General features: G+C 35.3%; 1 protein-coding gene across 1 annotated transcript; it reads right to left on the bottom strand.

The window, feature by feature from the left end:
* Positions 1-11160: 11160 nt before the first annotated feature.
* LOC119537464 (olfactory receptor 52N4-like) lies at positions 11161-12132 on the bottom strand. Its single transcript, XM_037839926.1, has one exon. The coding sequence runs from the start codon at positions 12130-12132 to the stop codon at positions 11161-11163; it is 972 nt and encodes a 323-aa protein (XP_037695854.1).
* Between the last annotated feature and the right edge of the window lie 13366 nt (positions 12133-25498).

Genomic DNA, 25498 nt, shown 5'->3' with positions numbered 1-25498 from the left:
TCCAGGGCCATTTCCTAAATAAAACACTTAAATCAAGTTTTTATCTCAGGGTCTGCTTCTGGGAGCACCTGTACCAGATAGTGTCTCTTTTATAAATTAGATTATAAATACAAGACACTAATTATCTAAAGAGATATACGCTGAATATTTAGTTTATTCATTTACTGTATTTCCAATCTGTACAGTTGGATTGAAAAGACCATTATTTTCAACATTTTATATGAAGATCAATGATATTGAACTAGTGTCATTCTGCTAGGAAGAGGTCAAGTTAGGGTTTGAAATATTTTCTGTCTGATTTCAGGGCCAAAGTTTCTTTTTTGTTTTCAATTTTGATTTGCAAATACTCTATACTCACCAAGCAAAACATCTTCCTTTCACTACCAACATCCCATCATAAACGCCAGTTTTCTCTGAGTATTTGCTGTTTCTAGTTATCTTACATAAATGAGACCATACAATATTTGTTATTTTCTGCCTTTCTTTTTTTCACTCCCAATAGTTTTCAAGGTTCATCCATGTTGGAGCAAGTCTCAGAATTTCATTCCTTCTTATGACTGAATAATACTCCATTTTCTGTATGTACCACATTTTGTTTATCCATTCATTTGTTGAATGAATATTTGGGTTGTTTCCACATTTTGGTCCTTGAGAACAGTGATGCTGTGTACACTGCTGTATACATATCTGTTAGAGACCCGTTATTTCTTTGGGTATATTACAAGGAGTGGAATTTCTGGGTTATGGCAATTGTTTAAATTTTTGACTAAACTCCATACTGCTCAGTGGCTGCACCAATTTACCTCTCTATCAATACTGCATACACTAAAGTTTCAATTTCTCTACATACACTGCAGCACTTGTGTTATTATTTGTTTAATAATAGCCATCATTGTGAGTGTGAACTAATATCTCATGTGGTTTTGATTTGCATTTCCATAATGTCTAATCTTGTTGAGGATTTTTCATATGCTTATTGGCCATTTGTATAACTTCTATGGAAAAATCTCAAATTTATATCTCAATATACTCACTAAAATTTAATGTAATTTATTCTTCTTTAATACTTTTATTTATTCTTTATACTTCTAAAATATACACTTAAAATTTCAAATATATCTCTAAAAAGAAGACAAAGATTAACTTTGAGTATATGAATCTCTTTTGGGGAAAAGGCTGACCTGGGATGTAAGATGAAGAGGAAAAAAATAAGAAATTCTGTCATGGATAAGATGAAATGCTTTTATAATGTTGACATTTTATTTTTGTTGATTCTAAAGGCAGTATTCATAAAGGCTGATATAGATTATAACAGTAAATGCCAGTATATGTTTACAAAACACAGAACCTGCATAAAACAGTTGTAGGAAATGTCAGATTGCTCTCTGAGTGCCATTTTTGGGAAATTCTATCTGGCAACTTCCTCCATTTTCCTTCCCAACATATTAAGAGGGATTGGCGGGTGTCCTAATCACATGGTTATAGTCTTTATGGAACAGTTCATGAGCAATTTGATCCTGCACTCTCTGAGTACAGTGGATTGTTCTTGTGTAGGTTGGAAGTGGGGTTCCATATTATGATGAGCTAAACAGAATCTTTCCCTAAAAATGTCATGTTATTTTGACCATTTTAGAACAAAGGAATAGCTATTTGCTGTTATGTAAATAAGTAAGTTGAAATAGGCACTCTGTAGGATGTGAGAAGATTATGAAAATGCATAGGGAAAATGACTTAGAGAAAGAGATGGATATGGAGATGGAGAGAGAGAAAGAAATATAAAGATAGAGAAAGAGGGACAGTGTGGGAATTGCTTATTCTACTTTTTTTGCTGTTGGCATCATATATCTAAAAGTTCTCATCCTCTTCTTCCTCCTTGTTTAGTCACCTTGAATTTGTTTTCTGTTTCTTGAAACCAAATGCTTAACCAAATCAATAGCAAACATCCATTAAAAAAAAAAACACAAAAAAATTGTTGGCCAGATATTCCCTACATTATTTGATAGGATGACATCCAATCCTATTCCCCTGGCTTTTATCCTATCAGACAATCCCTTAGAGAACACATATCTGGGTGTCTGGGGAAATTTACATGAGTGAGCACCATTTTTGTGCTAATTGTCCTTGATTCCTAGTATTAAAAACTTTCATAAGCCTTGCCTGAGCAACTTGTGCTTTAGTGCTTTGACCATGGTGTTGAGGGAGGGATGATGACATTTGACAGCACACTGAGCAGAATTGCAAGTAAAGGAATTGTCCCTGCTATATTGGAAGATGGAAATGACAATGACAGCAGTGTAGGAGGAAAGGATTAGGATGAGGTAGAGGTGCCAGTATTCAGTACCTTGGATGAATCTTCTGCCAAGTTCAGTCTTAGCCGAGAATGAAGTATCAGAGCTTATATTGAAAATATCCATAGAATTGTCCTTCCATACCCAATCAAGAATAGTTTGATAGATGCTCTGTCATTTCTGTCATCACAGGCATGAAAGTTAGAGCACAAACAGTGCTTAGGATTATTCTGTGAGCAGTAGTGTCTCTGAGCATAGAGCACAGAAAACAATGATCAGAAGATTAACCTAATCATCATAAATATAGTTGCTTTAACTGCTGAAAATTCAGTAATTATTGATAAATTTCACAGGGGTTGGAAAGTGACTTCATATCTTTCTATAACCAGGCAAAGGATGATGCAGGACTCCTTGCCTACAAAGTAATGTGTGACATACATCTGAGAAAAGCACTGAAGCAGACACATGGCCTTCACATTGGACCATAATAAGGGAAGCCAAAATTTTGGGTATTATGATGGTAACCAGCCATGCTCATGGAATAGTCTGAAAAAATGGCACAGTATAGCTTGTTGATGGTGAAAGAGCAGAGCCAGGGTCAGGGTGTCATTGCAGCAGGATTTGAATTTTGGGAATCTCATCAGAAAGAATTTAGAGATCTGGAAACTATTGCTATTGGAACCTCTGAGAAACTGAACATTCTTCTCTAAAGGAAAAAATATTCAAGATTACTAGTCTTTCTCTCCTCATTGCAAATTACCACAGTGTTTGGCAAGCAAGCACTTTACTATCAATCTAATATTAAAAGGAGGATCATTAGCACCTTTTCATTATTCTCATAATGACCCATGATAGGAAACACAAAAACATGGACCAGTCAAAGGAACAAACTAACACTTCAACTGAGATACAGGAATTGAAACAACTAATTAGTAACCAAAAAAAAAAAAAAAACTCCTAAATCAATTTAAAAATCAAATCAATGAGTTGAAGGAAGATACGGCAAAGAGATGATGGATATAAAGAAGACATTGGGTGAATACAAGGGGGGATGTGAAAGTATGAAAAAACAAATGGCATAACTTATGGAAATGAAAGACACAATAGAAGAGATGAATAACACAATGAAGACTTAAAACATCAGATATGAAGAGGCAGAAGAAAGGAAAGTGAACTAGAAGACAGAACATCTGAAATCCTATACACAAAGGAGCAGATAGGGAAAAGAATGGAAAAATATGAGAAGGGTCTTAGGGAACTGAATGACAACATGAAGCACATGAATATATGTGTTATGGGTGTCCCAGAAGAAGGGAAAGGCAGCAGAAAGAATAACAGAAGAAATAATCACTGATAATTTCCCAACTCTTATGAAAGACATAAAATTACAGTTTTAAGAAGTGCAGCATACCCCAAACAGAATAGATTCCAATAGATTCCAATAGACCTACTCCAAGACACTGGTCAGACTGTCCAATGTCAAAGACAAAGAGAGAATTCTGAAAGCAGCAAGATAAAAGCAATCCATGGCATACAAGGAAAGCTCAATAAGACAATGTACAGATTTATCTGCAGAAACCATGGAGTTGTGAAGGCAGTGGTATGATATATTTAAGATATTGAAGGAGAAAATCTGCCAACCAAGAACTCTATATCTGGCAAAACTGTCTTTCGAAAATGTGGGAGACATTAAAATATTTTCAGACAGACAGACACAGAGAGAGTTTGTGAATAAGACACCTTCACTTCAAGAAATACTAAGGGGAGTGCTAGAAACTGATAGGAAGAGTCAGGAGAGAAAGGTTTGGACTAGAGTGCAGAAATGAAGACTATCAGGAATTGTAAAAGAAGAGAGAGAAAAAAAATAAGATATGACATATAAAACACAAAAGACTAAAAGGTAGAAGAAAGTACTGCCCTTACATTAATAACCAAAATGTTAATGGATTAAACTCCCACCCAAAAAAAGAAATAGACTGGCAGAGTGGACTAAAAAACAGGACCATCTATATGCTATCTAGAAGTAACTCACTTTAGACACAAGGACAAAAATAGGCTGATAGTGAAAGGTTGGAAAAAAGATTCTTCATGCACAATATTTATGTCACAATATTATAAAAGTATCTTTATATTCTTAAGTCATCCACAATTTATAAAAACCTTTAATTATGGGGACAGAGTTATTCACATTTATATCTGCAATGTCTAACATGATACTTGGTACATATTAGATGTCAGTACATGTTTTCTGGGTGAATGAATAGATTAATGAATAAATGAATAAACTATAATTCTTGACTATGTTCTTGGTAGTATTACCTGGAAAATATAAAGGGGACAGCTGGAAGAAACATAACCAAAGCATCAACCTCATAAATCATCAGAAAACATAAATTTCAAAAAAAATAACCCTCTATAAAATAGAGAAAATAAAGACTATCCAAAGAAAGCAGGAAAAAATAAGGCAGTAGGCAAAACAAATGTGTTAGATTGAGCAATAAATGACAATTATTTAAACTACATACACATTGCTCAAAATTCAAGCTGATTTTAAATATACATAATTTCATAATATATATATTTAAATACACGCACATACACACACACACACACACACACACACATGTGCAATAGAAACGAGGTGCATCAGGAAAGTGCCAGTTTGGATATATTATGTGCCTCCAAACACCATTATCTTTGGTGCAATCTTATGGGGGCAAATATATTACTGTTGATTAGGTTGGGATCCTTTGATTGCTTCCATGGAGATGTGACTCAATCTACTGTGAGTGAAATATTTGATTGGATTGTTGCCATGGAGATGTGGACCCTCCCCATTCAGGGTGGTCTTGATTTAATCACTGGAGTCTTATAAAAGAGCTTACCAACAGAAGGACCTCAGAGAAGCAGAGAGTGACATTTTGGAGAGCATCTGAGAGAGACATTGTGAAGATGGCCATTGAAAGCACTTTTACCTATGCTTTGGACTTGCTAGTCCAGAGTTTGCTCCAGAGAAGATAAGAGAGGACAAAATGACCCAAGAGAAACATTTTGAAGAAAGCACAGGAGCTAAGAGAGGAACCGGCACACAACCCGGGATCAGCAGACAACAGCCACGTGCCTTCCCAGCTAACAGAGGCATTCCAGATGCCATTGGCTATCCTTCGCTGAAGGAATAGCCATGTTGATACCTTAGCTTGGACACTTTTATGGCCTTAAGATGGTAACTGTAACCAAATAACCCCCCTTTATAAAAGCCTATCCATTTCTGGTATTGTGCATAATGGCAGCACTAGCAAACCAGAACAAAGAGGAAAACACACTTGAAATATGCACATTTTTTTTAAGTAATCAGAAAACATACAAAATCAGACACTCTAATGTGGGAATACTGTCAGACATGGTAGAAATCAAACAAGTAAATATTGGATGGAGACCACATTTGAGAAACAATAGATGAAAGTCTTGACAGTGCAATTAAAACTAACTACATCAAATTGTTTCATCTCAAGGTTTGGTAAGGGTTCACTACAACCAAAATAATGGAAAACACAGAAATGATCTTCCTCATTTTGTGAGAACAATTCTTTTAATCCAGATGACAGCTTAATAACTGATCCTCAAATTCCTATGTAGTCACTGGACTGGCCATAGCAAATAACTGCAAGATGAACAAAAGCCTTGCAATTTACATTATGGATAACAGAATAATATGGGTTTATGTTCTAGTTTGCTAATGCTGCTGGAATGCAAAACCACCAGAGATGGATTGGCTTTTATAAAAGGGGGTTTATTTGGTTACACAGTTACAGTCTTAAGGCCATAAAGTGTCCAAGGTAACAAATCAGCAATCAGGTACCTTCACTGGAGGATGGCCAATGGTGTCTGGAAAACCTCTGTTAGCTGGGAAGGCACGTGGCTGTTGTCTGCTCCAAAGTTCTGGTTTCAAAATGGCTTTCTCCCAGGACATTCCTCTCTAGGCCGGCAGTTCCTCAAAAATGGCACTCTTAGCTGCACTTGGGATATCTGTCCTCTCTCAGCTTCCCCAGAGCAAAAGTCTGCTTTCAATGGCCATCTTCAAACTGTCTCGCATCTGCAGCTCCTGTGCTTTCTTCAAAGTGTCCCTCTTGGCTATAGCTCCTCTTCAAAACATCACTCACAGCTGCACTGAGTTCCTTCTGTTATGTTAGCTCATTTATATGGCTGCAGTGATCAACTTAGACCCACCCCGAATGGGTGGAGCAACACCTCCATGGCAATTATCCAATCAGAGTCATCACCCACAGCTGGGTGGGACACATTCTAAAGAAACACTCCAAGAATTACAATCTAATCAACACTGATAGGTCCACCCACACAAGTTTACATCAAAGATAATGGTATTTGGGGGACATAATACATTCAAACTGGCACAGTTTACAATACAAGAATTATGATTCCTTGAAGATCAAAATTGCCATCAAGATTCTCTTTGTCAAGCTTGTGTATGCATACTTTTTGTTTGCTTATATTACATTTTTCAGATTGCTTTCAAAAATATCATTAAAAGAAACAAAAATTATAAAAATTCATATATATGTAGGCATATATACATATAAACACATACAAATACAAATGTATATGTACTTTTACATATATAATTACACCATTCATTGTCAAGGAAATATATAGAATTAAAGTTGTTTCTGATGTATATTTAGCTCGTGTTTACCAAATTGTTACAAGCAGCTGAAAAAATGAGATCCAAACTCTTCAATAGTGAACACTCACTCAGTATCTATGCATCAGAAGTGAGTAGAGAAATTAGGGAAACTAAAACTGAAAACAGGAAATTCAGTTTTTCCAATTACTTCTTCTTTATTCTCAAAAATATCTATCTGAAAAATGAAATAAATTTCCTATTTAATCTTCATGTTTCCTTTTTATAGTCATAATTTTAAATAATTATAAGTTTATAATAACAAATTTTATAATGGCTTCAATAAAATATAATTTAATTTCTTCTGCAAAGAATATTGAATGAGACTGTGCTGTGGGTGTGGGTCAGGATAGTTGATAGTAACACTGATACACAAATGTCAACATTTGTAAATTACAACTTGGGTATCACCTGCTGTCTGTCCTCATTCTCAAACCTTGTAGGCAATAAGATTGCTTCCTCTCTAGACTTTCCTCAGTCCTTTAGACCCATGTTTCCGTATCCATATGATAGGGGGTTCATGCTTTCCAAAAACGAATGCATTCCAGTCATAGCTAAGTCTCTTTAGAATTTAACCAAGAAAAAATAAATGCTCATTTTGAGGAATAAGGGGAGGGCAGGAAAGGAACAAGTATAAATTGACGATTGGCCTCATGATCAAGAACTATTCTCTACATATTCCACCAATTCTCCTTTCCGTGGGGGTGATTCATACCTGAATTGCACCTCTACAGAACAAATGAATTCCATTTGGTTAGGAAAATAACACAGATATTCACAATAATCACGATAAATTACACTGAACTGGAATCTGAGAATTACGGAAATAAGCATTTTCTAAGGAAACTCAACTTTCCACGACATTTCTATCTTCAAATTACATACATGGACTCAAACCTGTACTTCTGAGAATATCATCAGCAGTTCATGTACATTCAAGGCCTCTTTCCACTTTATCTTAATTCCTACAGAAAGGCATATCCTGTCATCAGTCTTTTAGTAGGTCCTTTAATACCTTAGCTTCTGGATAGACAAAGAGTCAGCTGAATGCAATCTGGTCGCACTGCCCAGGGCCTTGGGTGAACACCATCACAATCCTGAAATCAATGTACACGCACAGCCATCCACCTTTAACTTCTTTGATCTCTGTGTACTATGCCCTGAGAATTTAACAGAAAATATATGCAACACACATCCCAAGGGGATATTTCAGAACATCACAGACACCAGTACTATGGTGAGACTCCAGCCTATCTCTATGGGCAAAGGAAAAAAATGAGAGCTTTCCATTCTTAATGCTCACATGATGATACAAAAATAAGTAAATAATTTCATTTGTATGTATCTATATGTGTTTGCTTGTGTGTAATCATTTCTATCTTGGAGAGAGATGAGAGTGAGCACATTTTTTTTTTTCATTTTAAACTTTTTATTGTAGCCATAAACATCACAAAAATGTAGCATTTTTACCACATGCAATTATACAGTTCAGTATTATATTCACATTATTGGGCTACCATCACCAATAATGGTTGACCCTTGAAGACATCATGATGAATAAAATAAACCAAACACAAAAAGACAAATATTGTATAATATTGCTCATATGAAAAACCTAGTAGGAGCAAACTTCATAGAGACAGACTGTGGTTTAGCTTACCAATGAGTACGCAGGGAGTAGGAAGGAGGAGTTATAGTTTAATGAGTGAGTACTTTCTGCATGAGGTGATGAAAAAGTAGTGATACTGGGTATCTGTGATGCTAGTATGTTTTAAAATGGTACATCTACTGTGGATATCTGTTTCAGGTACCTCAGAAAAGTTGAACACAGAATTATCATACAACTTGGATACCCCACTTCTTTGTATATAACCCCAAAACTGAAAGCAGGGACTCAAACAGATATCTTTACAGCAGTATTTATAACACCATTATTCACAAAGCCAAAAGTTGGAAGCAATGCAAGTGAATGGATGAACAAACTGTGGTAAATTCCCACAATTCAGCTGTGATAAAATTGAAGTTCTGGTACAAGCTACAAGATGGATGAGACTTGAAGACATCATGTTGAGTGAAAATAATCCAGATGCAAAAAGACAAATATTGTTTGATCTCACCTAGAATAAGTAAATTTCCTACAAATGGTAGATCACAGGTTAACGGCAGCCAGGCAGAGGTGGGGTGATGGGGGTGGGGAAGCAGAGAAGAGGGAGTTATTGCTCAGTGGGTGCAGAGTTTATGTCTAAGGTAATGAAAAAGTTGGGGTAATGGGTATTGGTAATGGTAGCACAATATTATGAACATAATTACTACCACTAAATTTTGCAGTGATAGTGTTAAAAATGAAACATTTGGATTGTATATATGTTACTGCAACAAAAAGTTTAAAAAATCATATTGCTGAGTGAAAAATTAAGTAACGTATTGAGATCTTTAGCACAATATGATGTATTTAAGTTGAAACCCATAAAATCACCAAATTTACATTTTCAAAGATACTCAAATATCTAAAAGATATGCCAAAACATTGTAGAGAAAGCAGAGTTTGAGAAATAGGAGTGGAGTCAGAGGGGGAAAATGAAGCTTTGCACTGTCAGAAGATAGTACATAATGAATAACAAGTATGTGGAAATCAGCTCTCTGAACTTTAGCCTCCTCTTGAGAATCATTAGTGTACAGACAATACTTAGGATAAAGTAAGTGAAAAAGAATTCCTAGAATGGGAATGTAGGGAAAAAATTAGGGTTGAATGCAGTGATATGCCAAATATGTAAAAATCTGGCAGAAAGAAGGAGGATCTAGAAAATGAGGCCGTAAGGAAGTGTTGAGCAAGAATGAAGAAAACTATGATGTGCTTCTGAAGCAAAAAATTGGAGTATTTCAAGACATCAGGAGTATTGAATGCATTTCAAGTGTTTCTGAGAGGTAGTGTGATGTGAGCACAGAAAGAGGCCTATGTTATTTGTTAACATGGAAGGCAGTGGTGAAATCGACAAAAGCAATTTCAAATGATCAGAGAGATAAGAAAAAGGAAAACCAGGGGAAGAGTAACTTGGGGAAAGTAGAGGGAGAGAATGTGGACATCATGTTAAAGTGAACAGAGAAATGGGGTGACAAATAGAGGGCAGTTATATTTTAGGGGCAGGATGGTTTTTGTAGGATTTAAAAATGATAGATAATAGAGGATAACTCATAAAAAAAATAAATAAAATCCAGTGAGTCATTAATTGAATTGGGGAGAACAAATATCTATTCTTGTATGTTCAGTAGGGAGACAGAAGAGTAAAATTCCTATATAAAGTCTTATTTTATGAAGTATTAATAGAAAAGTATGCTTTTCTTCAGTCTCTAATTTAAGGTAAAAAATTTTAAGTATTCAAAAGATAAATTTAATTTTCTTTTTAAATTTCATAACTGGAAATAAGATGAAACTAATAATTTTGCTCCTCTGTCATGCTCTTTTCATGAAAAAAATAAACTGTATTCTTATATTTAAGAGATATATATCTCTCCCTACAGACCCTGTGCTTTTAAAAGCACTCTTAAAGGAAACAGGATATGCAAATATTCTGCAGTGAAACAATTATGTTGTGTGTCCTGGTTTGGAGAAAATTTTTCCGCTGAATAACATAATTCTAATAAGACACTCAGAAACATAAACCTTATACTGAAGACTTTAAGGGATGTTTTCTAGCTTTTCCTATAGGGAGCAGTCATTGTGAAAACAGAGGGGTTTTGTTAATGATGAGAAAAATATAGCATATATATCGAAGAGAAAATAGCTACTGGCTGTAAATCTGGAAATTACAGTCACTATTTGAAAATAGGATCCATAACATGACGATTTGGTCCCACAATGTCTCTTTCAACTTTATTCATTTGTTCATGAAAAACTGACTCAATTAATTTTTGTTTAAACAAAGTTTTGACTATTATTTGAAGATAATAGGGCTAGTTTTCCCAAGGGTGAAAAGGTACCGAGCTTAGAGAGAGGCTGTTGATCATGCCAGTGATGTTGAAGTTCTCAGGACATTATTTGCAGGGCACCATCTACCATCCTCTTTCCTTTTCATGGTCAAAACACTACTCACAGAAACACTGTGTCAGCTCTTGCCTAAACAGGCAGATAAGAGAAATATTTCCCTTCTTTTCTCATCCCTAGAAAATGTATGTTCATATGCTGTGGGATTTGGTGTCCTTAGAACCTGAAAGCATCCTTTGGACACAGTCCCGTATCTGCTTGGTTTTCATCCCATAGACAACAGGGTTCATAGTGGAAGGCAGGAGCAGATAAAGTTTTGCCATAATGATGTGGCAAGATAGAGGGATAATGTGGTCCCCAAAGCAATGGGAAAATAAGGAGAAGAGAGCTGGACTATAGGAGAAAACAATGGCACAGATGTGGGCAGTGCAGGTGCTGAAGGCCTTCTGCCGAGCATCTGATGATGAGAGGCTGACCACTGCCCGGAGGATCATGATGTAGGAGACTGTGATGCACAGGATGTCAAAGCCCCCAATCAAGAGGGCAGCAATCAGGCCATAGACAGCATTGACCTTGACATTGCCACAGGATAATTTGGCCACGGACATGTGGTCACAGTAGGTATGGGAAATTATATTGCCTCTGCAATAGGGCAGGCGTTTGGTGAGGAAAGTGAAGGGAATGATGAGCAACACACCTCTCAGGAAGGTGGCCAGCCCAGCCTTTGCAATAACAGGACTGGTGAGGATAATCGAGTAGCACGGAGGGTAGCAGATGGCCACGTAGCGGTCCAGGGCCATAAGCATGAGAACCCCGGACTCCATCCCTGTGAAGGTGTGGACAAAGAACATCTGGGCCAGGCATTCATCAAAGCTGATTTCCTTGAGGTGGAACCAGAAGATGCTGAGGGCTTTAGGGATTGCATTAGAGCACATGACAAGGTCAGTGAAGGAAAGCAAGGCCAAGAAGTAGCACATGGGCCTGTACAGGGAGTCTTCACAGCGGATGAGGTAGAGGAGCCCACAGTTCCCCACCATAGCCACAACATACATGGAGCAGAATGGAAAGGAAATCCAGACATGCATGTCCTCCAGGCCTGGGAATCCATTCAGAATGAATGATGCTGGGGACAGGTCTGTTTTATTCAGCATCAGTATGATCATCTGTTATGATTAGTAGATGAATTCAAATTTATGTGGATTTCCTAGAGTAAGAAAAAGAGAAGGGAAGATGTAGATTGTCATCATTGTCTCATCCTCCTCCTAATTTTTTTAATTCCACTGTGCATTTTAATGATCAAGCACCAAGCTTTCAGAGAATCAGAGATTAGCTTTTTGTTTGCTTGTTTATATGCTGTTTTGTCATTAATTCATTGATCAGTTCACTCAGCAAGTTCTTATTAAGTACCTACTATGTCCCAGTTCTCATCCCTGACACTGATTTTATATTAACTTGAAAAAGACAGAATTCCCGTCCTCATAAATTTGTAATAAAGTGTAAAGCTGTTCTGAATTTTCTGAAGGGATTTCTATTAGGTTACCTTTCTTAACTGTTAATAAATAACACACATTTCCCTGTGGATGTAAGCATGAACAAAAGTCCTTTGATAATCTCACCAATGACCCAATAGTTATTATGAGGACCTTTTTATTCTTAATGAATGGCTGATACTTATTTTACTTACCATTCCCAGGTACTGTTCTAAGCATTGGAAAATATTAAATCATTTATTTCTCAATAGAACTTGGGGTCTTACAATTCAGTGTGAAGATTTTGATTGAGTCTTCTAATTTTTAAGATGCCTCATCCATGCCTTTGTCACTGGCTGGCATATACACATTTATAGTACTGATTTTAAATTTCTTCTCAGAATAAACTTCCAGTCATCAGTGAGGACTAGTTAACATTATTTAGGATGGTAAGTATATCAGTGGAATCACACCATTACTTTTATACTATCTTTCTATCAATTGATCTTTTTTACCATCAAGTATTGTCCTCTGAAATTTTCTGGTGTCTGTGAAAATAAAAAAAACAAACAGCCATCTTATTATTAATATACATCACCAAAGGCATTAAAACAGTTTTTTTCAGTTCTTCTAGTTTCCTCATATAATATTGATCATTCAGTAATATGTTGCCATCTCTAATTTTTGTTTCCTCATCTGTTCTCCCTGACCATTTGGGCTTATTAATTTTATAATTTTAAAAATGGAACTCATTTTAGTGGATGTACAAAATTAATGCAGATTTCCATGTGACAATTCTAACCACATGTCAAATTTATTTGTAATCCAAGAGCAAAACTATTTTGTCTCACATTCTGTGCTTACATGTGAATCTTATTTTTTCAAGATAACTAATTCTTCAGGATGGAGAAATAACCTCTCATGCTTTCACTCATCTCTATTTCTCCTGAATGTTTATTGAACACCTACAATGACACAATATGAGGAACATGACACAGTTTCTTCCTTTAAGAATATCAGAGTTCAATAGGGAAATCAAGATGCATATGAGTAATCACAGTAAATGTGACAAACCTAAAATAGAACATTTGCAAGATCATAAATGAGCAGTAGACTACTGAAGTGGATTTGGATTGATGTGGTGATGGAGTGTTTGGAAGAAGAATTGGTGATTGTCAACATGGACTATGTTGAAAAGAAGGTATTTGCCATCTATTTTAAAGGAAGACAAGTTGTATGAAAGATACATTTGTGAACTGAATTCCAGATAGAAAAATCCACCTGTGAAAGCATGGAAGTGCTGCTTGGGACACTTATCAGGCAGTACAGAAGTCAGAATCTTCTTTCCCTCCAGGGAAATATTCATTTCTCCCAAGAAGTGAGGGTGGAAGAAAGAAGGAAAAAACTTAATGAGATATTACATTTTTCCTGCTACCTTTCTTTTCAGTGGATAAGCAAAATAATTGTCAAGAGAAATCAGGAATTTAGCTGATTATAGCAGCTGCTTATCATTTAGCTTGAGGGCTCCAAGTCACCATGAATTTGATGGAAGCTTTCTACATGTTAGATTGAAAGGAACTCTTTGAGATCAGATTTCCTAAACCTTCCAGTTGGCTTCCACTACCATCTTCCCTAAATAACAAATGGTGTATCTTTTTTTCCATAGAAACTTTGTTAAGTAATGTGCTGGAAACTCCAATTTGTCAGGCAGAAAACCTGGGTTATAGAAATGATTTTGTCAGTCAATTCACTTAAACTCTTTGAGGTGTGTGTGTGTGTGTGTTTAACATCTTAATTTTCCTAATGTCAGATTAATACAAAAAGAGCAAGATTTCAGTGAAATATATGGATTTTTACCCAGTTTTTCCAATTCCTAAATATATGTTTGTGGACAAATTATGTAACCTCATTAACACTCATATAACCTATCCTTTAAAATATTATTATGAGAAATGCAAAGTTCAGAAATCAAGTCCTGAAGCATACATTCAGTCGCGTAATTTATGACAAAAGAAACACTGCAGATTGTGGGGCAAAGTGGTAGTTTTAACAAATATTGCTGGATCAATTAGAGATATGTGTGTGTGGGTTGTGTGGGTGGTACATATCTTAACCCCTAACTCACTTATATGCAAAAATCAACTTCAGAAATATGTTAGATCTAAATGTAAAAGACAGAACACACATCCTCTTCGATATCTAGAAAAGGCAATAGTTTGGAAACAGGGCATGAAAAGTGCTAACCACAAAAGAAGACAGATTTAATTAAGTTAAAATGAAATTTTCTATTAAACAACACTCTTAGTATAAAAAGATAAGCCACAAACTAGAAGATATTGTGAGTACATATATCAAACTAAAATTTTGTGTCTGCTATATATAAAGTACTCCTACAATACTAATAAGAAAAGGGGGGAAAGAGCAAAAGTCTTAAACATAACACTTTAAAAAAAGGAATAAAATCACCAGTAAATAATAGGCAAAGACTTTTTAATTACCAAGTACATAAATGCAAATTGAATGTCTCATGGCATAGCATATAGCAAACAGGAGAGCTAAAATTAAAAAATCAAAAACACCAAGAGTTAGCAAGGATGTTGAACAAGTGTGATTCTTAGACACTAATAGGAGTATAAATTGGAACAACTTATAACACTTTGAAATATTTTGTTACAATAAACATATTCATAACTAATAGGTCCATTTCCCACAAAAATGTACATGTACATTCACCAAACACTTGAACTAGAATATGTATTGCAGCACCATTTGTAGTGGACTAAAACTGGAAAATACCTAAATGTCCATCGACATTTGAATGGGGAAATAAATTTTAGTACATTCTCACAATAGCAGTCGAAATAAAAGTGAGAATAAAAGATCTACAATGACATGCATAATACAGATGAATATCACAAACATAACATTAATTCTTAAAAATTATGTAATGTTTGATGCCATTTATGTAAAATATAAAAATTGATTGAGCTAATCTGCTATTGGCAACAACAGCCCGGTTTCCCTAGATGGGAGAGGGTGATAACTAGATAGAAGCATAAAATAGAGAGGTCTGGAAAGGTGCTGGTAAAATTCTTTATCTTAGTCTAGTTGTAGGGTAGGTATATGAGAATCCAGGTTGTAAGAATTTATCAAGATGTAATTTGATTAATTGTACATATTTCGTATGTATATTATGATTTATTAAAAACAAAAATATTGCTGAGAGAATAGAATGAAGCAGGATTTTAATTCATCCTATTGCATTTTAGGTGTTCATACCTGTTTTTTTATACTCTACTCAGGCTGACCGCCATTTTGGCAATGCTTACACCTATTAATGCCTTAGGAAGCCATCAAGTGCCAGTAAACAAATGCTCTCATGTACCCCATTAAAGAAATGATTCCTCCTGCTCTCTATTAATAATCAAATAAACTATTTTAAGATCATTACCTGATAAGAGAATATAGTCACTCACACACAAATTCTACATCATAAAGTGACACCAAGAGATGACAAACCATATTTATCAAACAGTAACTCATGTTGGAAATGGTAAAGTGACACAGGTTGATGTGTTAATAAGCATGCCCTTCTAGGACCTCACCTTAAGTCATTACAAAATAATAAAGTTATAGAGGGTACGAGAGGTGCACCTGTTTTTAACCTTGTCTTGGGTAAATCAGGGAAAACTTCCAAGAGGAAGAAACAAGTGTTTTTAGACCTGAAGAATGATTAGGATCCTGACAGATCAAAATGGGAGGAACAGCTAATCTCCTTTGGTGTTTGCTATTTTTGTGTTTTCCGTGCCAAACCACACCAATCACACAACCCCTGCCAAATGTAGCTAATTTCTGCTCATTCTTAAGGAATATCCAACTGTCTCTTGGACCTGAAAGGGAGCCATACTCTAAATGCTCTTAAAATAATGTGTCTACAAAAAGGTAGAATTAGAGGTAGGAAATTATTTATTGAAATAATTATTCTTTCATTATATTTACTTCCTTGTATTATAAAGTTAATTCATCTTTTTGAATCCTCCACAATTCAGTGAATTCAGTGATATCAGGCACAGTCTGTGTTTACATTTAAACACTGAATTGGACATAATACTATCTAATTTTTAAAATGATATATGCGATACAAAAAAAGTCATTGTAATAAAAACTACTCACAAAAGTTTAGAAAGGGCACACATTCTTTGAATTAGATTAATCCTTTGGATTAATCACACGTTCTTTGAAGCATAGAAAAGAACAAAGGAAGATGTATTAATGCCAGACAAAGAATTCAAAGCAAAAGTATTTGAATCAAGAACATTTTGGGGAAATAAAAGGCTTGATAGTGTGAAATTAAAGCTGATTGTACCTTTGGATTGTTTTTATTCCAATTTTTATTTTAGTTTTTTGGAATAATGAAAATGTTTACAGATTGATTGTGGTGATCAATGCACAGCTATGAACAACTAATTGTACACTTTGAAGGATTGTATGTTATATGAATATATCTCAATAAAATTGCAATTAAGCCCCCCTCCAAAAAAAGTTGACTTTACAGAATTTTTCATTTCCAGGCTTGAAAAGTTTTCTCCCCAATCAAAATCATGAAAAACACTGAAACTCACTTTCTCACTTTGTTATTACACACTGGAGTTTTTAAAAGGAGAACATCTCAAATTTACAGCTAAATCATCTGGTGGCTTATAACTTGACTTTGAATTGTCATTTAAGGTTAGTGGTTTGTAAGCTGACATTTTAGTTTTGCAATTTCAAGAAATATCTTAATTCGCATTTTGGATAAAGTTATCAAATATTGTGTTTGCAATATAAGATTTATGTTTACCCTTAAAGATCAAAATTCCAATCAGTTAATTATTTATGTTTGCATGCAACATTTATCTTTTCAGGTTGCATTCACATACATCATTAACAGAAACATAAATTTTAAATGGTATATATATATTCTTGTATATATACAATTAATTGCAGTGGCAATAAGATAGATTTATAATTTATTTCTCAATAACTTGTGATAATTATTACAAATGAATCAAATAGGATTTGTTTCATTTTCTCCAAATACCCCCTTAATACATTGAATTGTTTCTTTTAACTTTGATGTTCAACCATATGTTTCAGTGTACAGTGCACTTCTGCAGCTTCTCTTGGAATTAGAGTGTATCATGACAAGAGTAAGGAATGTTAGTTCAGTGTTTTAATGACTTCTACACACAAAGAACAACTACCCAGGGGTTGGAAAGGCCTTGAATATTTATCAATTGTTCATATCTGACTTCTACCACTACTGAACTAAGGATTCCTATTTGGTTCAAAAAATACCACAGATATTCATAACCATCGTTAAGTAACACTGAATCTTACTGCTTGTGTTGGGAATATAAACATTTTCCAAGAAAACCCAACTTCGTACAACACTTCTGCATTCAAACTGGATAGATGGGATCAAATATTTATTTCTTGGGAAATAATAAACAAGTGATATATATTCAAAGCATCTCAAATTTTTCCTGCTTCCTGCAAAAAAAAATATCCTTTTGCTAGTCCTCTTTTGTATGTCCTTTAATACCTTATTTTCTGGATATCAATAGAGTGGGCTGAATGCAGTCAGCTCCAGCTGTCCAGGGCCTTGACTGAAAAACATCACAATCCTGGAATCAGTGTACTTACACAACCCTCCACCTCTAAGTTCCTTGATCTCTGTGTACTATTGACCTCAGCCTTTAAAGGAAAAATATGAGTTAATTATCTCAAGGAGATATTTCAGAGCATAAGCGACATAGTAGAGAATCTAGATAACTGCCATGGGAGGAGCAAAAAAAATAATGAGAGCTTTCCATTCTTCCTGACCAAATCATGATGCATAAATATCTAAGTGAATAATTTTTATGTGTGTATCTATATGTGCTTTATGTGAGTATGTATATATGGGGGAGGGAGAATGAAAAGGAGCACAAGCTAAATGTAATGAAAACTAGTGATTTTAACCTTTACTGCAGATTTGTGTTCCCTTCTTTCCCACTGGCCTGTGGGAAATAGGCTGTAAGTGCTAAAGTAGCGAATTTTTCATTCAATTATACATTGATTCATTTATTTCCATTTTTATTCATGCATTGTTTCAACATGGCTCCTGGTTCAAAAATTTACTTTCAGTGATGGAAACGATGGATATTATGGCAGTCTAGAAAGTCATCAAAAGTTTAGGTTTATTATATGTAGGTATTGTTAGGAATAATTAGATGAATATCCAAACCTTGAAATAATAATGACGATGAAGATGTTAATAATAATAAAAATACACAATAGTTGATTCTAATTTTAGAGTCACTTAACATAGATAATGAAAGTAATACCTACATATGTTGAATAATATGAGAAAGTAAAAAGGTGTTTTGAAGGAGATTAAAAAGCATCCATAGTTCTGAAAGTTAGAGGGAACTTCTGATGTATTCCTATCCTTATTTTTTACAACTATATATCAATTTATTAATATGCATTTATTATTTATAGTTTAATGGAAAAAGGATCATATATTGTAATACATATATTGCTATTTCCATTTAACGTTAAAATGACCTCATCCCAAAATAGGATTATTATGATTGAATAAATGTTCTTCATGAATGTATATAATTTATTTAAACATGTTCCTATTCTTAAACAGAGAGAGATCATTTGTATTTTTAAGGAAAGCTATAATAAATGAGCATGTATGAGAAACTTTTAGGATATTTCTTATCTAATTATTTCTTCAAAATAAATTCCTATTGTGTGTTAGAGTTCCCATGATTTCACGCCAATAATTATGTGCAAATATGATGGGAGACTATTGTCTCATTGATATTTAACTATGTAGTTGCTTACTTACTAATAATGTTAACTTCCAAAATTTTATATTACTTGTTGTAATGCATAATGATACGAGAGAGCTGCTTGCATTATTTGTCTTTACAGGACTTATTGAGCATATGTTGTGACCTCAACAATAATATGACCTATTGTTGATAATGTTTTACATGTGCCTAAGAAGAATAAATATTGCATATTATTGGGTTCAGTATAAGGCCACAGGATATACCTTATTAATTAGGGTTACTTATTTTTGTAATCTTGATGGGTTTTGGACAAAAAATAGTTTATTCAAGTCTCCCACTATTAGTCTTTCTGTTTATTCTTTCTTGAATTTCCTGTAGCTTCTGATTTATCAGGTGATTGCTGTCTTTATAAGTTAATGTGTATGAATCTGATGCGTGGACAGTCAATGTTTGTCCCCCTGCAGTTATTCCAGATTATTTACTTGTTGTAATTTATTTTAAATTATTAAGCATTATATAATAACCATCTTTACAACTTTTAATGATGTTGGTGAGCACACAATTCTAGAGGAATCTTGTCATTTTTTTTCCCATTTTCTTTCTTTCTTTTGTCATATAAATTTGTATAGGTAAATACATTTTTTCTGAACCACCAATTTTAGCACTGTATCCACTTTTGTATGGGGATGATTATCTTCATTCTGCTTTTATTTCTGGATACTTTATTTCTATATCATATATGAAAATACATTAAAGTTGTATTCAATAATAAAGTATAAAAACAAAATTCTCATTAAGGATTTAAAGGAAAATAAAAAATTAATCATAGGTAAGTAAATGTTATAAAAATGAAACAAATTAAAAATTTCAAAAAGTACGAGAGTATACACATATTTAGAGACATTGTATGACCATATTTCATAAATGAAAGTGAGAATGACAATTTTAACACAGAAATCAAATGCAGGCAAGCATTTTTGTCTGTTTTGTTCATTTGATTTTCTTAGACTCTAACAAGTGTCTAAAATAGGAGTTCAAAAACTATTGGGTGAGACCGAAGAAGATGGCAGAGTGGAAGCTAGTTTGTCCCCCTGGAACAACTAATAAACAACCAGGAACTGCAAGTAAATAATCTGGAATAACTGTGAGGGGACAAACATGACTGTCCACTCATCAGACACCAACCTGAATTAGGAGGAATGCCTGAGATAGCAACATTTAATCTGTAAGTGAAAACTGTGGCTCCAAGCTGGGACTTCCCTTCCCCCAGAGCCCAAGCTGCAAAGACTCAAGGTGCTAGAGAGCAGGTCTCTCCATGCAAGTGAATACAGCTCAGCTGAGGTCCAACTGGGTTTTAATTAACAAACATGGACTGCTCGATATGAATCTCCAACAAACATAGGCTTTTGGTGATGACTGACCTTGGAGAGCTGGAGGGTGGCCATGGACTGGACCTGAAGAGAGCTTTCTGTCCTGTTTCTGCTCAGTGAAGAAAGCCTCAGCCATTTTCAGTTCCCAGCACTCTGACCCAGACACAGGTGGAGATAGCACAGACAGAGAGTATATTCAAATGCTAATGACCCCTCCCTAGGGGTGGTATCTTCCCTAAGAAGAAGGAGGTGGGGCCCAGCTCTACTACCTGCCCTCCATTCAGAATCAGACCCCAGAGCCTGGGGGAAAACAGTCGCAAGCCACACCTCCTTACACCAGTCTAGAGCTACAGGCTGACAGGTGCCACCTGGTTGGCGGAAAAGCACGATGACTTGAGGCCTCACGGGGTGCACCATCTTCTAAGGCACCCTCCAGGAGACATGATACTATTGCCTTCTTCTAAGAACTAAGCCCATTGTGGTCTGGGAAGACCTGATTGGGGCAACCAAGGAAATCAGATGCCTAGACAACAGAAAACTACAACCTACATTAAGAAAAATGAAGTTATGGCCCAGTCAAAGGAACAAACTTACACTTTAACTGAGATATAGGAATTTAAACAGCTGGTACTAAATCAATTCAAAAAGTTTAGGGAAGATTTGGCAGAAGAGATGAAACGTATCATGAGAACACTGGTCGTACATGAGGTAGAAATCAAAAGTTCGAGAAAACAACTGGCAGAATCTATGGAAATGAAAGGCACAACACAAGAGATGAAAGACACAATGGAAACATATAACAGCAGATCTCAAGAGGCAGAAGAAAACACTCCGAAACTGGAGAACAAGGCACGTGAAAGCCTGCACACAAAAGAACAGATAGAGAAAAGAATGGAAAAATATGAGCAATGTTTCCAGGAACTTAAGGACAAAATGAAAGGCAGGAATATATGTCATTGGTGTCCCAGGAGGAGAAGAGAAGGGAAAAGGGGCAGAAGCAATAATGAGGGAATAATTAATGAAAATTTCCCATCTCTTTTGAAAGACATAAAATTAGAGATCCAAGAACTGCAACATACCCCAAACAGAATAGATCTGAATAGGTCTATGGCAAGACACTTAATAATCAGATTATCAAATGTCAAAGATAAAGAGAAAATCCAGAAAGCAGCAAGAGAAAATCGATCCATCACATACAAAGGAAGCTTCATAAGACTATGTGCAGATTTCCCAATAGAAACCATGGAGGCATGAATGAAGTGGGGTGATATATTTAAGATACTGAAAGAGAAAAACCACCAATCAAGAATCCCGTATCTGGCAAAATTGACCTTCAAATATGAGGAAGAGCTTAAAATATTCACTGACAGACAATGACAGAGTTTGTGAACAAGATACCTGCTCTACAGGAAACCCTAAAGGAAGCACTGCAGACAGAAAGGAAAAGACAGGAGAGGTTTGGAAAACAATTTTGGGAGATAGTAGCACAGCAAGGTATGTACATTGAAGAAAGGTAACTATGAATATGATTGAGAGAGGAGGGTTGGGAGCATGTGGGACACCAGAAGAAAGGAGGAAAGATAAAGACTGGGACTGTGTAACTCTGTGAAATCTACAGTGTTCAACAATTGTGATAAAATGTACAAATATGTTCTTTCACAAGGGAGAACAAGCGATTGTCAACCTTGCAAGATATTAAAAATGAAGAGGCATTGGAGGACGGATGCAATCAACATAAACTAGAGACTGTAAGTAACAGAATCATTGTATTATGCTCCCTTTAATGTAACAAAGGTGATATACCAAGGTAAATGCAGATAAGAGGGGGGGATAGGGGAGGGGTGTGAGACACTTGATATTGGTGGTGTTTTCTGACTCCTGTTTCTACTTTGATTTAAGGTTATCTTTCCTTTTGCTGCTTCCTAGCTGTCATTTTTTCCCTCTTTCTTTTGTCTCTCTACCTTCTTTGACTTTCCCTCCTGCCCTGTGGAAGAAATGCAGATGCCCTTAAATGATAGTTGTGAGGGAGGTGAACACATAAATATGTGACTATACAGAGAACCATCGGTTGTTTACTTAGGTTAGAATGTATGGTGTGTGAACAAAACCATCTTAAAAAAACAAAATCAGTTGACTACAAAACATTGAGGGCAATATACTGAGTGAGATAACCCAGACGCATAAGGACAAATATTGCAGGGTCTCACTGATAGGAACTAATTATAATATGTAAACTCATAGTCATGAAAAATAAGGTACCAAGATATAGGACAAGGCTTAAGAATGGGGAGTGGTTGCTTAGTATGAGAAGAATGTTCAACTAGGATGAACTTAAACGTTTGGAAATGAACAGAGGTGATGGTAGCACATTGTGAGAATAACTAACAGTGCTGAATGGTGCATGAATGAGGTGGAAAGGGGAAGCTCAGAGTCATATATGTCACCGGAAGGAAAGTTGGAGGTCAAAAGATGGGAATGTATAAAACTGAATCCTATGGTGGGCAATGTCTGTGATTAACCGTACAAGTATTAGAAATCTCTTTCATGAACCAGAACAAATGTATGACAATACAACTAGAAGTTAATAACAGAGGGACATATAGGGAAAAAATATATACCTGTTGCAAACTATATACAATTAGTCGTATTTCTATGTTCATTCATAAACAGTAACAAATGTACTAAACCAATACTATGAGTCAACAATGGAGGGGGTTGGTTAGACATATGGGAGGATTTGAGTTTCCTTTTCTTTTCTTTTTTTTTTTCTTCTTTTGCTCTATTTCTTGTCTGGAGTAATGAAAAGTTTCTAAAAATTGAACAAAAATTAAGAGTGGTGTTGGATGCACAGCTGTATGAGGGTACCGGGGCAATTGATTGTCCACTTTGGATCTTTGGATAATTGTATGGTATGTGAACAATCTCAATAAAAAACAAAAAAATAAAAAAAAGTTAATGAAGTGATAATTGGTTCAGTTTCTGTTTGGGATGAAGGAAAAGTTGGGTGATGGATAGTGGTAATGGTAGCACAACATTGAATGTAATTAACACCATTGAATTGTATCATTGACAGACGATAAAATGGGAAATTTTAGGTTGTGAACATGCTACCAGAATAAAAAAAAAACAGCAACATAGAACTGTACAATGCAAAGCGTGAGCCCAATGTAAATTATGGAATACAGTTAACAGTAGAATTATAATAATTTTGTTCATCAATTATAACAAAGCTACCACACTAATGCAAAATGATAAGGAAAATGTAGGTGGGAGGGTATATAGGAACTGTGTACTTCCTGTATGATTTTTCTGTAAACCTACAACTATTCCAATAAAAATTGTCTTTTAAAATTAGAAAAAAATAGTATGTAGTGTTGATTTTGCTAGTCTTGCAACATCTCTATAAGTTTGAAATTATATCAGAATTAAAATCACTTTAAATTTTGTTACTTTAAATTTTATTTATTAAATTTTATTAAATTAAATAATCCATCCCATTATTTTCATTATACATGAGAACTGATAGTACTTACCTTTTATATCTAACCGGAAGGTGAGTAGCAGTACAAAATGTGTTACTTAGTAACTACCATCTGGCAAGTTGATATACCACATTCAATGCACAAAATATATCCCATAAAATAGTCTACCTAGCGAATGACACATTCTAAGCATTTGCCCAGTGGAAATAAGCCCAAATCAGAATGAAATACATGACAAGAATAGACTAAGCCTTATTACTGTTTTTCACTGATATTAAGATTTCATAGTAAAAGACAAATAATTTCAGAGTTAGCTTTTACACTGGGACAAAAATTCTGTATCTGCCTCTTGCCTTAGAGGTATCTTTATTTCTGTTCATCTGAAGTTCTCCTCTCACCATCTCAAGCTGCCTACATCCCGGGGTGACTGTAGTAGGAAAGGCAGTCACAGAAGAGGTGGTGGTGGTATAGATAAAGCTGGTGAATCAGTCAGAGGTCCAGCCAGAAAAAAAGGCTCATAGCAATGTAAGCCTAAAGAAAATAAAGAGGTTGATATTAACTGATTGTAAGAGGATAAGGGGGAAAAAATGGATGTTAAAAAAAAAAGAAAGGATGTTGGGGCATCCAGAGATCTCTTGTCCTTGGGTGAAAGGGAAGAAAATGTATAACTGGACAGCTATAAGTGTTGGCGCTGCCTGGAAAATGGTATATGGGAAACACAGTTAGGAACATGAGGTCAAAGCAGGCCCAAAGTCTCTTCTTGCACTCGCATCCTATTGGATCAACTCAATGAAATTCCAGAAGACATAGGGGCCTGGGTTATGCAGTCATTGAGTGTCAATTGTCTGGTGTACAAATGAGTGCAGAAAGAGCAGAGCAAGGATCTGAAGAAGCAAATGGAGCAAGAAGCAGATTCCTGTAGTTATCTCCTTCTTTTGATTTCCTATTTCCATGCTGGATCATTTTCCTTGATTCTACCTAGATCCCCATTATAGTGTGTTTTCACTCTCCTCTTCTGAAATGTTTTCCATTCCTGCCTCTGCATTCCATATCATTGGAGTGACACTGTTTCAGGTTGATTGACTTCTTTGTTCCCAATTTACAGCTATCAGTGAGCAAGCGTGGCTGATAATTTGTGTCCCAATCACTCAGTTTTTTGGTTTGTGTGTGTGTTGCTGTGTATGTATGTGTTTTTATTCCTAAGAGGTAGAAATCAATCATTAAATCTGGATTATGGTTCCATCTGACTGAGTTGGTAGAAAGTACTCCAAGTTTGGAGATACCGATGTGTTTATTTTTCCTTAGATACTTTCACAATCACTAATTTAATAAATGTGAAAATGGGTTTCAATGGCATTTACTTACCCTCTAACCTCCT

Source organism: Choloepus didactylus, chromosome 6 (genome assembly GCF_015220235.1).
Source record: "Choloepus didactylus isolate mChoDid1 chromosome 6, mChoDid1.pri, whole genome shotgun sequence".
In the NCBI taxonomy this organism is placed as follows: domain Eukaryota; kingdom Metazoa; phylum Chordata; class Mammalia; order Pilosa; family Megalonychidae; genus Choloepus; species Choloepus didactylus.
This window is presented reverse-complemented; position numbering and strand designations above follow the sequence as displayed.